At 36.3% G+C, this 18684-nt stretch overlaps 1 protein-coding gene across 1 annotated transcript in view; it reads left to right on the top strand.

Moving 5' to 3' along the window:
* Nucleotides 1–18684, top strand: part of LOC101890818 (uncharacterized) — a 33916-nt gene continuing 15232 nt past the window's right edge. Inside the window, exons 1-8 of the mRNA XM_059118864.1 lie at nt 1–160; nt 255–430; nt 4198–4405; nt 4471–4692; nt 9744–9839; nt 9904–10217; nt 18387–18396; nt 18458–18630. Of these exons, the coding sequence (XP_058974847.1) occupies nt 91–160; nt 255–430; nt 4198–4405; nt 4471–4692; nt 9744–9839; nt 9904–10217; nt 18387–18396; nt 18458–18630 (1269 nt within the window). The 5' untranslated portion in view covers nt 1–90. The remainder of the gene's footprint in view (nt 161–254; nt 431–4197; nt 4406–4470; nt 4693–9743; nt 9840–9903; nt 10218–18386; nt 18397–18457; nt 18631–18684) is intronic.

Raw genomic sequence — 18684 nt, forward strand, 5'->3', positions numbered from 1 at the left:
ACGAATCTTGTTCGACCAGCTCAGTTGTTGTTTGGATGGGATTGGGAATAGAACATTGATTGCTGAATCGTTGCAAAAATCAAACAAAGCATGTTCCGCACATCGTGTTGTTTTCTTTTAATTGTGGTCAGTGCATTTTTTGCTGGCACAGCAGTGGGGCGTAAGTGTGATAGGAAATTAATTGGAAAACCAAATAAGAAATGCATTATGAAGTTGAACCTGAAACATATATATTTTTCGTTTTTCATCATCAGAGCAATATGCAAGTGAGTGTACGTTACCGAATCGCCAAACTGGTCACTGTATGCCGGTGAAATCTTGCCGGCCAATTTATGAAACGTTCCTCAGAGCAAAGTCGGAAAATCGTAAACTATCGGCGGACGAGGTTGCCAATTTACAAAAATTCTTTTGTGGAACCATATCGAATACGGTAAGTATACAGTTGTGAGAAATGAGCGTCGTTGTTTGAATTCGCCGAATAATAGCTAAACAGTTATGAGAAATGTCAAACCAAGAGATTTTCGGTTATGTGAGAAATATTGATTGATCAAATTCGTTTAGTATTCAGATTCTTATAACCTCCATTATACATACAATGGAAGGTATATTAAGTTCGTCATTCCGTTTGAAACTCATCAAAATAATAATTTTAAATTTTAGACCCAACAGTGAAACATTTTAAGACGATCGAGCCGTCTGACCGTCTGTTGTAATCACGCTAGAGTCAAAACGAATTATGATAGGAAGCTAAAACTTTGTACAGATCAGTCTTTTGTCTGCAGGCAGGTCAAGTTCAAGATAGGCTAAATCGGTCCACGACATCGTATAGCCCCAAAAAATGGTGCCCCCCTCCCCCATATTCGGTATTTTGATGATTGTAGCCAAGAATTTTTCATTGGAATTGTCTGAAATTCTACACAAGGAGTTACTTTACCCCCTGGAAGAGTGTTGCCTATATAGGTCCACGATATCGTATATCCCTAATATAACTGTACCTCCCGATATTCGGTACTTTAATGATTTTAGGCACATTTTTAAATGTAATTGTCTGAAATTCTACACAAGGAACTCTCTGTGAGTACTTTATCCCCTGAAAGAGAATTATCTACTTAGGTCCACGATATCGTATAGCCCCCACGACATCGTATAACCCCCGATATTCGGTATTTTGCTGATTTTAGTTATATTTTTCAATGGAATAGTCTGAAAATCCACACATCCACAGGAGTTCTCTCTGAGTACTTTACCCCCTGGAATAGAATTGTCTATATAGGTCTACGTTTAAGTGTAGCACCCATATAACGCAACCCAGAGATTTCCGGTATTTCTAGGATTTTTGCTACATTATTTACCGGAATCGCGTCAAATTTCGTATTTGAAGTTCGTAATGGGTACTACAACGGAAAATTGCCTATGCAGCCACATGTCTTCCTTTAGCCCCATATAACGGTGCCTCCCGATATGCGATTTTTTGATGATTTTAGCGACATTGTTCACCGGAGTTGATTCAAATTTGGTATTTGAAGATACTAATAGGTACTACAGACCGTGACAAAAATTTGTCTATGCAGGTCCAGGTCTTCGCATAGGCCTCATATATCGATACCTCCATATAATCGGTATTTTGACGATTTCAGTTACAGTATTCACCGAATTTTTTTGAATTTTCGTATTTGAAATTCGGAATCGTTATTACAGCATATGACAGAAAATTACTTATACAGCACAACGTCTTTGTATAGCCCCCATATACCGAATATCGGGAGGTACCACTATATGAGGGCTTTACGAAGACGTGGATCTGCACGGACAATTTTCTGTTATTTATGTACATTACAAACTTCAAATACCAAATTTGAAACATTTCCGGAGAATAATGTAGCTTAAATTACCTAAATACCGAACATAGGGAGGTACCATTATATGAGGGTTATACCAAAACGTGGATCTACATGGCCCATTTTCAATACCAAAAGTCCGGCAGACATTATAAACATTTGAGTAACATTTTTTCAACCTACTTTATTTCGTTCGGGAGCTAGAGAGATTTCCCAGAAGGAAGGACATCGCTAAATCGACATAGAACTTTGTGCTAATCAAGGATATACAGGGTAAGATAAAAAAAACTACAACAAAGTCAACCGCCATAATTTTTACATTTTTTTTTAAATTTTATTGAATGAAAGCAAAAAAATGTCGGAAATAGCATCAAATTTTAGAATAAGTTTAGATTTGTTCGAATTGGCCACATTTGGCACTGATTATGGCCTTCAAACCGCCAATGAAACCGTCACACGCTTCCCGAATTTTGCCCTGCGGCATTTTGTCCCGTTCCTAGCGAAGCGCTTACTTGAGGTGCTCGACACTTTGGTATTTTTTAGTGCAAACATTGCTTTCCAAAATACTCCAGACACAATAGTCCTTTAGATGGATATCCGGAGATTTTGGTGGCCATTGTGCGCTGGAAATGATCATTTTGTAACCATTCTTGGGTGGCACGTGCTGAGTGCGATGGTGCTGTGTCCTGTTGAAATGTCCAATGTCTGCGGCCAAAATGGTTGCGTGCCCAAGGCTTTTATACACCCTCCAGAATATTTTCGCGATAATATTCGGCATTTCTTCTAATGTCACGGCCGAGTAATACGAGCGGAGAGCGGGTCACATCATCACCATGGCCGGCGCTTGAGTTCTGGAGGCCAACCGAAGGTGCACATTTTCAGCTGACCTCTTTGGCAAGTAAACACGATCATTTTTTTGTTTACAAACTGCTGGACAACGGATGTTTTCTCATCGGAGAAAACCAAATTCGGCAGTTTACCACTTTCGGCCAAGCGAAGCAACTTTTTAGCTCTTTTTAGTCTATTTTCTTTCTGTTGCGGTGTAAGTTCTTGCACTTTTTGGAATTTCAATGGCTTTACCCCGACCTCATTTTTCAATATTTGCTGAATGGAATATGTTCAGCTCACGAGCCATTTTGCGGCTACTGCGACGCGGGTTTCGATCGAGACGCTTCTTTACTTTTCGAACCATTTCTGCTGATGTTGCAGTTTTCTTCCGTCCACTTTCTTGACGTCGGCCTACCCGACCTGTATCAAGGTAACGAGCGATGGTACGAGACACAGATGATTTATTCACATTTAAATGCTGGAGTGCCACTGGAGTGCCACCATGGAGCCACTTGTGGTTTTCCAGCCAAATATAAATAAATCAGACTATCACGCTTTTGTACGCTTGTAAACAATATAATGAGCTGTCACTGGAATAATTTTAACAGCTGTCGGACGAGTAGCTTAGAAATGAAAGCAGTCTGAAGTTGGTTGCAGTTTTTTCATCTCACCCTGTACTCTGAGGAGTCTAAAATTCATATTTCGAGGTGTTACAAACGAAATTACTAAATATCCGCCTCCCATACTATGGTGGAGGGTATAAAAAAGAAGAAGCAGAGGGTATCAGTTGTCTGAGATATCGAAATGTCAATTTTTGAAAATTAAATTTGGACAATTTCAACTCCATTTGAGTCAAAAGAAAAGTTAAAAAATTCGCTTTTCTTACTGTCAAAAGATAAATCTTACGCTGGCAGGAATGTAATGGAAAGTCCGAAAGGGGGCAAATCTCCAAATGTGGAAACTACTTCGTTATGATGATTTTTAATTAATAATATTATTTTTCTTAATATTTTATTATGGGCAGAATAAGTTGAAAGGAGCAGTATTCGTTCTCAGGTTCACTTGCTAATATAGATTTAAGGCTTCCAAAGTCTTAGCGAATTCAAACTGTTCTAGGCGTTAATGGGCTAATAACCTTTGCTCTCTGCTCTTGTTTTCGGGAAAATAACATCTCTTGGCAAAAAGTTTTGGTGTATTTGGCACGCCCAGTTATTCAGAATGGCACTGAAAAAAATACATATCATAACCATAAGAATTTCTTTCCTATAAAAATGAAAACATACCTACACATATTGAAGGGGTCAGAGGTTATACTGAGTTTAACTGGTAATGCATTTCGTTATCTATGGGAATTTACAGCACTAGCTGTATGGTGTTCATTGTTTCGAGATGTTCTGATAATGCAGTTCTTCTCTCAGTCTTTGTTTTGTTGTGGGAGAATCCAATGAAGCTATATTTAACCAGAAGTATAACCGTTTCTTAAGAAAAAAAAAAAACACATATTTATTAATAATACATTATTTCTTCCAAGGTCCATGTCTGCTGTGCCGCGACGGACATTCAATTGAATGCTGACGGCTTGGAAATATTGAAAAAACAAGAACAATGTGGCGTTCTAACTGGCAATAAAGTTTCGAATGGTGTGGAGGCTGCCTTGTTTTCCTTTCCCTGGATGGCTTTGTTAGTTTACAATGATACGCGAGATCCATATAAATGCGGCGGATCTTTGATAAGTGAACGTGAGTATTTAATAAAAATTTGAAATCCTTAAACATTAAGAGTGTGTATTTTGGTTTTCTTTTAGGTTATGTTTTAACAGCTGCCCATTGTCTTAAGCCCGATTTACATCTAGTTCGTTTGGGTGAACATCGCATTAGTACGGAAAGAGATTGCCTACCAAATGGTTTGGTATGTGCCCCACCGGTGGAAAATATTGAAATTGAATTGGCCATACCAAATTATTCGTTTCGAAGATTTTCACACGATATAGCCTTGCTGCGATTAAAGCGTGCAGTTCAGTATCAAAGTAAGTGAAGAATAATAACAATACAATACATATAGCCTATATACAGGATGAGATGAAAAAACTGCAACCAACTTCAGACTGATATCATTTCTAAGCCACTCGTTCGACAGCTGTTAAATTTATTCCAGTGACAGCTGATTATATTGTTTACAAGCGTACAAAAGCATTTTGGTGAGAATTTTCCAGAAAACAAGTTATTCGTGATGGAATTCAAGCGTGATAGTGTGATTTCTTTATATTTGGCTGGAAAACCACAAGTGGCTATCTTTAGAATACTCCAACATATAAATGTGAATAAATCTTTCGTAGCGTAGCCACACGTCAAGGAAATGGACGGTACAAAACAGCAACATCAGCAGAAATGGTTCGAAAAGTAACAAGTTAAAAAGCAGTAAGTTCGGTCGGACCGAACTTTGGATAGCCTCCACCATTTGGAACGAATTTGGAAATTTTCAAAAAATAAAATAATTAAAAAATTCTGTTAAAATTTTTAAAAAATACCGAATATAGCCGTTATATTGGGGTCTGTACGACGTGGACCTACATAGGCATTGTTTGTCATAAGCCATTACCATATTCAAATTCGAAACTTGAAATAAACGGTGAATAATGTAGCTAAAATCACAAAAATATCGTATATAGGGAGATACCGTTATATCGGAGCTGTGCTAAGACCTGGACCAACATAGACAATTTTCTGTCACAGGCTGCAGCATCCATTGAAAACTTCAAATACGACATCTCAAACAATTTCGGTGGATATTGTACCTAAACTTGTCAAAATACCGAATATAGGGAGGTACTGATATATGGGGCCTATACGAAGACCTGGACCTGCATAGACAATTTTCTGACACAGACTGTAGTTCCCATTACGAACTCTAAATACGTAATTTGAAACAATTCCGGTTAATAATGTCGCTAAAATCATCTAAATACCGAATATCGGGAGGTACCGTTATATGGGACTATACGAAGACATGGACATGCACAGACAATTTTCTGTCTTAGGCTGTAATATCCATTTCGAACTTCAAATACTAAATTTGAAACAGAGCCATTGAAATCCCAAAAAAGCGCAATAACTTACACCGCAACAGAAAGAAAATAGACTCAAAAGAGCTAAAGAGTTGCTTCGCTTGGCCGACAGTGGTGAACTGCCGAATTTGGTTTTCTGCGATGAGAAAACATTCCTTGTCCAGCAGTTTGTAAACAAACAAAATGATCGTGTTGACTTGTCAGAGAGGTCAGCTAAAAATGTGCACCTTCGGTTGGCCACCAGAACTCAAGCGCCGGCCATGGTGATGGTGTGGGCCACCACCATCGCTCTCCACTCATATTAAACGACCGTGGCATCAGAATAAATGCCGAATGTTATTGCGAATATATTCTGAAGGGTGTATTAAAGCCTTGGGCACGCAAACATTTTGGCCGCAGACTTTGGACATTCCAGACAGGCACCATCGCACTTAGCACGCGCCACCCAAGAATTGTTACAAAATGAGGTTCCTCGCTTCATTTCCAGCGCACAATGACCACCAAAATCTCCGGTTACCAATCCGTTGGTCTATTGTGCCTGGATTATTTTGGAAAACCAGGTCGGCACTAAAAAATACCAAAGTGTCGATCACCACAAGCAAGCGCTTCGCCGGGAATGGGGCAAAATACCGCAGAGCAACATTCGGGAAGCGTGTGACGGTTTCATTGGCCGTTTGAAGATCAAAGGTGACCAATTCGAACAAATGTAGACTTATTCTAAAATGTGATGCTATTTCCGCCATTTTTTGCTTTAATTTAATCAAATTTAAAAAAAATGTAAAAATTATGGCGTTTGATTTTGTTGCAGTTTTTTTATATCACTCTGTATTTGGAACCTCATGATGGATCCTCTCATGCATGTTTCATGGTTTAAAGTGAGACTCGCCTCAAGCTGTAGACTCTTAGTGAGCAGAAAGTGCGTATGCTTGAAGCGTGAAATGATCGAATTGGCGTTGAGGATGCGAGTGACAAGATATCGTTGATGATGCTGCTGAAGGCAAACCTTCTCATAGTCGACGTGAGAGATACGCATAAACTATTAATTACTTGGGCATCTTTATGACGGATAGAATTTCCTAGTATACTTCGATGATATTAAGGCTTACGAATTTATTCGTGAGGTAACGTTCATACTGGACCGGGCACAACTTCGCTTCGGCGTAAGTACTGGTTTCTTACTGGCTCAATATCTTTTTGAATAAGAGGGGTCCTTCCCAGACGGATTTATGATCGAGGACTGGGTACTAACGGAATGTCGTTACTGTAATGACATTCGAAGTTTAGAAAACATGGGTATTCCTATGGCAGGGCGTATGGAATGTAATAACTGATTGAACTGGCGGCTCTTAAATTTAAATTTGCTTCAATCAATTTCGATGCTGTCCTAAGACTTTGATAGGTACCTGTTCATTGTAATATTGAAGCAAGGGGAAAACCGCTGAATTAGCAAAGAAGAGCTCGGTCAAGGCCAACAGACTTTGACGTCACCGACATATTAAATTATCCTCTTTATCATTTTATCAGAGCATTAGAACTACTCTTTAGGGAGAGAGCCAAAGAGTCCTGGTACAACGAACGAATTTGGCCAACGTAACGCATAATCATAGGGATATATATAGGCCCTTGCAACATCCGAGCAAGAACTTCCAAGTGGGATAATTCTAACATCGACTACTGCAGACTGTGTGAGGATGAGGAAGAAAATGAAACAAATGAACAACTATTATGCCACTGTCCTGCTAATATCGAGGGAAAAAGTTCGAGCCATTGTGGAGCATTCGACTCATGATCTAAGTGTTCATTCAGATGCGGATCTGATTTTCATAAAGAGTTTCAAAAAAGGCATTGCTGGCCTGGCGCTGAATTTAAAACTCGAGTCCATTCGACGCTTTTCTCCATCCAGGATAGTGCAGTCATCGCAATTTTTATTGGACGCCAGTTGACGAAATCGTGCACAACGTCAACCCTAATATTAATGCAAATATTACGATATGTGACTTCGGATCCGATGGGGAATTTCCTTTTTGCATATGAAGATTGTCGGAGGAGTAGATTTATACTTGTAGGCTGTTTCCAAAACCGAATTCTGGTTATACCCTACACCACATAGTGGTAAGAGTATTATGTCTTTGTGCATTTGTTTGTAACATTGAGAAGGAAGCGAGATAGACCCATAGTTACTCCTGAGGATCTCCATAGAATCACTTTCTGAGTTGATTTATGCATGTCAGTCCGTCTGTCCATGTATTCTTGTGAACAAAATGCAGGTCACATTTATTATCCGATTGAGATGAAATTTTCCAAACAACATTTGTTTGGCCCAAGGACGAACCCTATTGAAATTGGAGATAATCGGTCAAAATTTAGATATAGCTCCCATATATATCTTCGTCCGATTTGCTTTTATTGTGCACCAAACGTGTAATATTAGCCCGAATAGTATGGAATTTTGCACATACAACCAAATTAGGCCTGAAAATATGTATGACAAATTTGATCGAAATCGGTTCAGATATAGCTATAGCTCCCATATATATTGTTCATCCGATTTGTTATTTTTGTCCTCCGCAGCCATAACATGCACTCTGTAACAACAATATTTGGGAAAATATATCAAATACAGCTCAGAAATACATTTGCTCAATTTTATCGAGATCGGTTCAGATTTGGATATAGCACCCATACATAACTTCGTCCGATTTACCTTTTATTCTACACCAAACATCTAATATTTGTCCAAATGGGATGGAATTTGGCACATGCGACCGAATTGAGTTTAGAAGCTAGCATGCTAAATTTGGTGAAGATCGGTTCAGATATAGCTATAGCTCCCATATACATATCATCCGATTTGTTGTATTTGTTACCCACAGTCGTAATATGCACTCCGTAACAACGATATTCAGGAAAATATATCAGATACAGCTCAGAAATATATTTGCCAAATTTTATCGAGATCGGTTCAGATTTGGAAATAGCTCCCATATATATCTTTATCGGATTTCAAATTAATTGTGCACCAAATGGACAATACAAGTCCGAATTTAAAAGATACAGTGGTTTCTATTTACCTGCATCAACATTAGCTGCGCATTGGCCTTTGCAGACCAAAAAACTTTTGTTATGCCATATTTTCTGAATCCCTTAATTTGAATTGTATTTAAGTGCCCAATCGATAGCTGCACATTGGACATTCCTGCCTCGAAAATTTGGTATTTTTTAATTTGGTTACAAAAGTTGTATTTATCTGCACAAGGAAAATTTTTGCAAACTCAAAAAGACACTAAAAACTACCACTTCGTTTTTGTTTTTGTATTCGCGAACACAATAACAACACAAGAAAAGAGCATGCATTAAAAACATATTCTCGCTTCCTCTCCCACACTAAAAGATGGTTATGCTGGATAAAACACCACTGATGCTCAAATACATACGAATAGAAAATTAAAGATACCTGCACTTTTTGTGCACGTAAGTAAAATTAAAGATACCTGCTTCATTGTGCAGATAAGTGCAATGAAGCTACCTGCATTTTGGACATTGCTGCACAAGATGTCGTGCAATTTTTGATTGTGCAGGTAAGCAAATTGTGCAGGTAACAAATGCTTCGGCATATTTAGTCCTTTGAACGTTAAATTATAATCATAGAGTGTATGATTAAATTCTCCCATAAAAAAAGTTTAATTGTTATGTGGAGCTCTACTAAATTAGCAAAGTGGTGTAGGGTATCATTAAGTCGGCCCGCCCGACTTTAGGACTTTCGTTACTGGTTTATTTATGTCTTTGTGTGATTGTTACGTACTGGATGGAATAGTTTATATAGTTCTGAAGTTTTGACTAAATTGGAGGTTAAATGCATATGAGGAGTAATGTATTTTTTGAAAGATTTTTCGTATCATGTAAGAATGCTTGAAGCGGCATTATTTACTGATCGCATAGAAAATTGTAGTCCTTTATCGATTTAAATTCCCTTTAAATTAAAAAAAAACATATAATTTGTTTTTATTTTTTAGAACACATCAAACCAATATGTTTACCCATTTACGATGAGCTGAGGCCTAAAAGATATCCGGAATATGTTATCTCTGGATGGGGTCGTACAGATAAGGGTAAATTATGCCAAACACATTAAATATTCCAATTGATTATTATTATTTTATTTACCCCTTCCAGCCCCCATTTCCGATGTCTTAATGGCCGCCGTCATACCATTTGTAGAGCTGCCAGAATGTCAGACAGTTCTACAAAAATATCGTCTACGCAGTCGATTGAATGAGAGTCATATTTGTGCTGGAAATCGAAATTTAGTTGATTCCTGTGATGGTGATTCCGGTGGTCCCTTGGGCTATAAGGACATGTATAATGGTCATCCACGTTTCATACAATTCGGTGTGGTGGCATTTGGGGTGAATTTGTGCGGTGAAGGTGACTCACCGAATGTTTACACGAATGTTTCACATTACCTGCAATGGATAACGGATAATATTTCGAATTGATTTTTTGAAGTATTTTTTTTAATTTTTTTCGTATTTCAATAAAATTAGGGGATTATATTTTAATATAATTTAGGGGATTTTTTTAAAATATCTCTGGTATTTGGTCTATGAATGGTATTATATTCGTGGAAACCTAAAGTAGAAGTTATACATATATAGAAATCGTATAGACAGTAATCAATGTATAAGAATCATATGGAAGGTCTTCTATGCATGAAATCACTTAAAAAGGCCTTCCCCGCAAAACATGCCAAATTAAAAAAAAAATAAAAAAAAAATAAAGACTTGTATTTTTTTCAACGAAATTAGCGAGGAAATTTTAAAATGACCACCGAGAAACAATTTAATGAATTCAACAGTTTTGTTTGCTTCGATAATCAATTAACCCGAAGTTGTATAATTAATTGGGGCGAAAATCTGATTCATCACATAAAAATGCCAAAATTTGGGAATTCCAAAATGGCTTATCAAATTCATTCATAAATTAGCAAATTAAGACAGTGCTAAGTTCGGTCGAAGCTTAATAGAATAGAAAAAGTAAAAGAGACAATAAAGGTGACCGAACCGAAATTTTAATACTTGCCTTTACGAGAGTAAAATTTGATCGCGTTTAATTAAAAAATGCCTTTGAAATACCTGTATGTTACTCAAGAGTACCAAATATGATTCTCTCGGTGTAGAGTGTGGGGAGAGCTAGAGCTTTAAATGTTTTTTTGACTATGATTAACAAATTTTTTTTAAAAAAGGATAGTTCAAAAGTTCAAGAAATATATGGTCCTTAAAAATTTTTTTAATAATCCTTAATTTGTTAAAATGTAAAAAAACGATCACCTTTTAGAATTTAAGAGTCTCGAAATCACACGTAAATATAACCAGTAAAGAAAGTCTTAAAGTCGGGCGGGGCCGACTTTATGATACCCTACATCACTTTGCTAATTTAGTAGAGCTCCGCATAACAATTAAAAGTTTTTATGGGAGAATTGTATGGCACGCTATGATTATATTTATAATTTAAAGTTCAAAAGACTAAATATGCCGAAGCATTTGTATCTTTTAAATTCGGACTTGTATTGCCCATTTGGTGCAGAAATAATTTGAAATTGGATAAAGATATATATGGGAGCTATATCCAAATCTGAACCGATCTTGATAAAATTTGGCAAATATATTTCTGAGCTGTATTTCATATATTTCCCTGAATATCGTTGTTACGGAGTGCATATTACGGCTGTGGGTAACAAATATAACAAATCGGATGAACAATATATATGGGAGCTATAGCTATATCTAAAGCGATCTTCACCAAATTTGGCATACTATCTTCTAGACTCAATTCCGTCGTAAGTGCAAAATTTCATCCCATTTGGGCAAATATTAGACGTTTGGTGCACATTAAAAGGATAAATCGGACGAAGTTATATATGGGAGATATATCCAAATCCGAACCGATCTCGATAAAATTTAGCAAAAGTATTTTTGAGCTGTATTTGATATATTTCCTCCAATATTGTTTTTACAGAGGCTGTGGAGGACTAAAATAACAAATCGGATGAACAATATATATTGGAGCTATAGCTTTATCTGAACCGATTTCGATCAAATTTGGCATACTTATTTTCAGGCCTAGTTTGGTTGTATGTGCAAAAATGCAAAAAATGATGCTTATTTCGCTTTCCTTGAGCGTTTTATTTCTCAAAATCTTGATCTCCACCATATTTGTAAGAGATCTTGTGTTGATGGAAATATTGATATGTGCCAAGTCTGAATGGAATCGGACGTTATTTTCGCGTTTTTTGAGATTCAGGGATACTTAAAATTTTGGCCCTTTGTTAGGGAGATACCAGAAGGAGTTGGATATATCGGCCAATCGCACACCAGACCTTGGGTTAATAAAAATATTGTAATGCGTGCAAATTGAAGAGAACCAGATGCTTATTTCGGATTTTATAATGGTTATTCAACCATGTTGACCATTTGTGGGGGAGGCACCGGAAGGAATGGTCCGATCCCTACCATCTTTATAAGAGGTTTTGTATTGATTGAAATGTTGAGATTTGCCAAGTCTGAATGGAATCGGATGTTAATTTCGTGTTTTCATGAATATTAAACATTTTGACCCTTTGTGGCGGAGGTACAAGAAGGAGTGGATCGATATATTCCATCTTCACACAAGATATTGTTTAAACAGAGATTATGGGTTATATGACAATGAGGAGAATCGTATGTTTACTTGGAATTTTATTATCGTTTTGGTTATTCCGAACTATGGCCCTTTATGAGTTTCATGGATATTATATATTAAGACTCTTTGTGGGGGAGGTACCAGAAGGTGTGATCCGATATATTCCATCTTCACAACAGATCTGGGGTTAATAAAAATAGTGTGATATACGTAATTTGAAGAAAATCGGGCTGTTAAATCACATTTTATATAAGACTTATAATTATTCAGAATCTTGACGCAAAAACGCAGTACACATTCTCTGTCAACTGCTTTGGAACTTCCCTCAAAGGGTAGAAATCTGTCGACAAACCGACTGATACTATTTTATTTGTTTTTTTTTTTTTTGAAATGTCGACCTTTTGTCCATCCCCAAACTCGATCTTAGTTTGATAATAATATTACGATGTATCAAGTTTGGACCAAATCGGATACTCCCTTCGAATGTTATGGTTCGCACCAGCCACATGGACAGATAGACGGACGGTGGGCGGATATCACTCGATAGACTCCAAATGTCCTGAAACGGATTTGTTCCACATAGACCTATACCAAATAGACCTAAATAGACCCAGGGTCTAAAAACGTTATTTCGATGAGGCACCTTTTGGCCGTATCGAATAATATATACCCTCTCTAGCCATATGGCTTTGCGAATAATGATATGCCCAACAGAGAAACGGTCGGACACAACTATATCGACCCCAAAGAGACCTGAGGTTTAAACCCAATTTTTCGTTATTGCGTAACTTACGAGTCATTTACTCATGCATCTTTCATAATTTTCCATCTCAAAGAAAAGAAGATATTAATAGAAAGCGTTTTTGATTTAACACCTACAAAATTTCCATAAAAACCAAAGATAATGAATTTCCCCATATTTCTAGAATTTCCACTAATGGTTAAAAATGGTTTCGGAAAACCACATAAACTTCGATAAACATCTGAGGAACCATTTTTTCCTTACGGAAATGTTCTTAAATTATAAAAATATATATATTGGCCTCTTCCTTTCCTTTCAACTCAAAATATTGTTTTTATCAACACCACTGCCACAGAGCTTTGGTTTTTTTAGTTGGTCTGATAACCCGTTTCAGCGGCGATTTGCAACTGTGAATGGATTTGGATAAATTAAATACAGCCATTATTGCGAGCACTGAGAAACGTGTTAGGCATTCAAGCGCATCGGAAAGTGCCTGCTTTGCATATACAAAAGCAAGTTCAGTGACTAAAACCGGTAGTCTCTCGTCCAACACTCAGCGGTCAAGAACTGAAACGAAGAAATTATAGAAATATTTTTATAAGAACTTTGAGAAAAAAAAAAATAAATAAAAAAAAACAATTTATTTTGTTTTGTTTTGTGAATCCATAAACAACCAATTTAAATGATTGACTTTGTGCTGATGGGGAAACACACGTGAACGATTTGTTTTGTTGTGAGAATTTTGAAAAAAATGTTTTTGCATAAATTGTGACACAGCTAATTAATTCATTAAAATTTGTTTTCATGAAATTTTAATTAATGTGAAATTTATGACCTTTAAATGCGAAATATTTGAAATATATCATAATTGAGTGTGTATTTATAAAACAGGTATCAATCAACATGAAAAAAAATGTATTAAATACGTCTCAAGTGGTCAGCGATTGCATTTTCGATTGAAAATATTTATGGCGAATTTTTATCCTCAACCAATAAAAAGATTTAAATTTGTTCTAAAATATATAGGTGAGCACTTGAATGGCAGACGTAGACGAAGCACATGTGGAAAATGTGACTAAAACCTTTAAATGAAATTGCCTATTTGCATTTTCCGTAACTTGAAAATCGTTGGATATAAACTTAGTTATTTTTAGTATTTGTGTATTCTGAATTTAAACGGCTTAAAAATAAGCGATTTAAAAAAAATATTGAAAAACGAATTTTTTAAAAATATCTAAACTGTAAAAGAAAACAACAATATTTAAAAAACATACACGTTTGGTGCAAAGAGAAGGCAAATCGGAGAAATATATATATGGAAGCTATATCTAAATTTTGACCGTTTATTTCCAATTTTAATGGGGTTCGGCCTTGGGCCAAACAAATGATTTGTGCAAAACTTCGGACAGACAGACAAACAGACGGACGGAAGGACCTGCATAAATCTACTCAAAATGTGATTCTATGCTGATCACCAAAAGAAAGTCTTAAAGTCGGACGGGGTCGACTTTATGATACCCTACACCACTTTGCTAATTTAGTAGAGCTGCGCATAACAATTAAAAGTTTTTATGGGAGAATTCAATCATACACGCTATGCTTATAATTATAATTTAAAGTTCAAAGGACTAAATATGCCCTAGCATTTATATCTTTTAAATTCTTTCTTTTTCTAATCTTCTAAAATTCGGACTTGTATTGTCCATTTGGTGCACAATTAATTTGAAATCGGATAAAAATATATATGGGAGCTATATTCAAATCGGAACCGATCTCGGTAAAATTTGGCAAAGATATTTCTGAGCTGTATTTGATATATTTCCCTGAATATTACGGAGTGCATATTATGGCTGTGGGTAACAAATATGAAAAATCGGATGAACAGTATATATGGGAGCTACTAGCTTCTAGACTCATTTCGGAAAGTGCCAAATTTCATCTAATTTGGGCAAATATTAGACGTTTGATGCACAATCAAAGGTAAATCGGACGAAGTTATATATGGGAGCTATATCCAAATCTGAACCGATTTCGATAAAATTTAGCAAATGTATTTTTGAGCTGTATTTGATATATTTCCCAAAAAATTGTTGTTACAGAGTGCATATTACGGAGGACAAAAATAGCAAATCGGGTGAACAATATATATGGGAGCTATAGCTATATCTGAATCGATTTCGATTTGGCATACTTATTTTTAGGCTCAATCTGATCGTACGTGCAAAATTCCATACTATTCGGACTGATATTACACGTTTGGTGCACAATAAAATGCAAATCGGACGAAGATATGTAGGGGACCGATTGACCGATTATCTCCAATTTCAATAGGGTTCGTCCTTGGGCCAAACAAATGATTTGTGCAAAATTTCATCTGGATAGGCCAATAAATGCGAACTGTACTTTGTTTACAAAAATACATGGACAGACGGACGGACGGACATGCATAAATCGACTCAGAATGTGATTCTATGCAGATCATCAAAAGGAACTATGGGTATAACTCGTTTCCTTTTGCCTGTTACAAACAAATGCACAAAGACATAATACCCTGACCACCTTGTGGTGTAGGGTATAACTATGGGTCTATCTCGTTTCCTTCTCCATGTTACAAACAAATGCACAAAGATATAATACCCTTACCACTATGTGGTGCAGGATATAAAAACATTGAAAATTATCGTAAATTCAAAAATATAAAAAAAGAAAAAGGAATACAAACGGACAAAAAACAGCTGAGGACCTAACTTTTAACACCTTCCAGCATTTGAATAGAACTTGAAAAATTTCAACAAATTCCAAAAATGCCATTTAAATGATGAGCTTTATACGGGGGCTATTCGGAGACGGGGATCTGCATAAGTAATTTTTGTCATAGGTTGTAATACCCATTACCGTTATATGGGGGATATACGATATCGTGGAGCAATATAGACAGGTTCTCTTACAGGTGGTAAAGTACCCACAGAACTTCAGACAATTTCATTGAAAAATTTTGCTACAATCATCAAAATACCAAATATCGGGAGATACCATTATATGGGGGATATACGTTATCATGGACCTATAGAACTTCGAACTTGACCTGCCTGCAGACAAAAAACTGATCTGTGCAAAATTGTAGCTCCTACCTTTATTCATTTGGACTGTAGTGTGATTACAAAATATGGACAGAGCTAAATCATCTTGGAATTTTTCGTCGATCAAGACTAAAATTATTATTTCTATGAGTTACAAAGGAAATTTGGCAGAGGGATTTTCGAGCTGTATCTGATGTCTGGTAACAAATATGAAGTACTTGCTTCTGGGTTGAATTCCGTCAGAAGTGCAAAAATTCAGTCCATTTGGGCTAATAATAATAACGGATAATGATATATATGGGAGCTATATCCAAACCTGATTTGATTTCGATAAAATTTGACAAAGGGATGTCTGGACTGTATCTGATAACTGGTGGTGAGATCTGAACTTAAACACCAAATCGGATGAAACATATGTATGGAAGCTATAAATGTATCTGAACCGATTTTCACCAATTTTGAAGTACTTGTTTCTAGGATTAATTCGGCAGGATGTGCCAAAATTCAGGTCCTTTGGACTGATGTTGACCATTTGGTGCACAATTAACCCGAAATCGGTTGAAGATATAAATGGAAGCTATATTTAAATTTGAACCGATTCTCACGAATTTCAAACAAATATCGTTTGGAAAATTTCATCTCAATCGGACCATTCATCTCAAGATCATTCAACAATTTTTGAAAAAATCGGAGAGAAAATCCGATTTTCAACAATAGCAAAAATCGGTTAAAATCTGACACATTTTTTTTTGTCTGCTACCTTAAAAAAACCAAAGTGCTCTGATCTCTGCGTTATAAAGCATATCACAAACAAGTTCGCGTTTTTCCTTAAGCCCTTTATATACCCTCAGCATATGTATATATCATTTGAAAGGGCCAAAACGTGCTTATTATTAACCTATTATTTACCACGTTTGTCATTCCGTTTGTAACACCTCGAAATACACATTTTAGACCCCACAAAGTATATATTCTTGATCAGCATAAAATTCTATGTCGATTTAGCGATGTCCGTCCGTCTGTCCGTCTATGGAAATCACCCTAGCTTCCGAACGAATTGAAGTAGATTAATAAAATTTTACTGAAATGTATGTTATATCTGCAGGACTTTTGGCATTGAGAATGGGTTATGTAGGCCCACCTTTTGGTATAGCCCCTATTTTCGGTATTCTGATGATTATAGCGACATTATTCACCGGAATTGTTGCAAATTTGCAATTTGAAGTTCTTAATGGATACTAAAGCCTAAGACAGAAAATTGTCTGTGCAGGTCCACGTCTTCGTATAGCCCCAAATATAACGGTACCTCCCGATATTCGGTATTTTGATGATTTAAATGAATTTATTCGCCGGAATTGTTTCAAATTTGATATTTGAAGTTCGTAATAGATACTACAGCCTATGACAGAAAATTGTCTGTGCAGGTACAGAACTTTGTATAGGCCCCACATAACTGTACCTCCCGATATTCGGTAATTTGATTTCATCGACATTATAACTGATTTTTTTTAAGTTTCGCATTTGAATATTGTAATGGCTTATGACAAATGTTACCTATGCAGGTCCATGTTGTCGTATAGGCCCTAATATAACAGCTACATTCGGTATTTTTAAGATTTTAACAGAATTTTTAACAGATTTTATTGTATTTGAGAAATGCCAAATTCGTTTCGAATGGTGGAGGGTATTCAAAGTTCGGCCCGGCCGAATTTGCAGCTTTTTTTACTTGTTAAATAATGTTTTTTTAATCTATGACCTTCAATAACGGCCGATAAACATCATTTATAAAAAGTCTGCGGTTGCAATATTTATATCATATTTATTTAGGTCCGATACGAAATGGACAATATTGGCCCATTTCTTCGGAACCACCAATTTGAATAATCATAACAGATGTCAAAATATATTTAAATAATCGAACATTGGCTGAGGTATACTACATCTGTCGGCAAGACCGACTGATACTTTTTAACTTGTGTTTTTCTATCGACAGTTGCTAGAATTGGTTGGTGCCGTTTTTTGGTCCTAAAAAATCTATACCTTATAATAATACGATATTATTTAAAAATATAAATAAACTACAATCTTAAACTGAAAGCTGATAGGCAATGAGGAAAGAGTATCGAATATTTATCATTCTCTCTTTGATATCACAGGGTTTATGTGGTGAGTAACAAATACTTGCAACTGAAAACAAAATACTAAAATTGGTATTCATTTCCATCAGAATATGGCTCGCCATGTACAACAACCGATAATGTGGCTGGCATATGTGTTCCGGTCAAATCATGTAAGCCGGCATTTGATTTTTTCGCCCAACTACGGGAAAGTGGTCGGGTGATAACATTCTCTGAACGCGAGGAGATTCAAAGTTTACATTGCGGTACCTTTAGGGGAGTGGTAAGGAGAATGAAAATCTCTGAAATTTTAATGGCCAGCCAATACTGATTTTCG

The sequence above is a fragment of the Musca domestica genome, unplaced genomic scaffold, assembly GCF_030504385.1.
Source record: "Musca domestica strain aabys unplaced genomic scaffold, Musca_domestica.polishedcontigs.V.1.1 135, whole genome shotgun sequence".
Classification (NCBI taxonomy): domain Eukaryota; kingdom Metazoa; phylum Arthropoda; class Insecta; order Diptera; family Muscidae; genus Musca; species Musca domestica.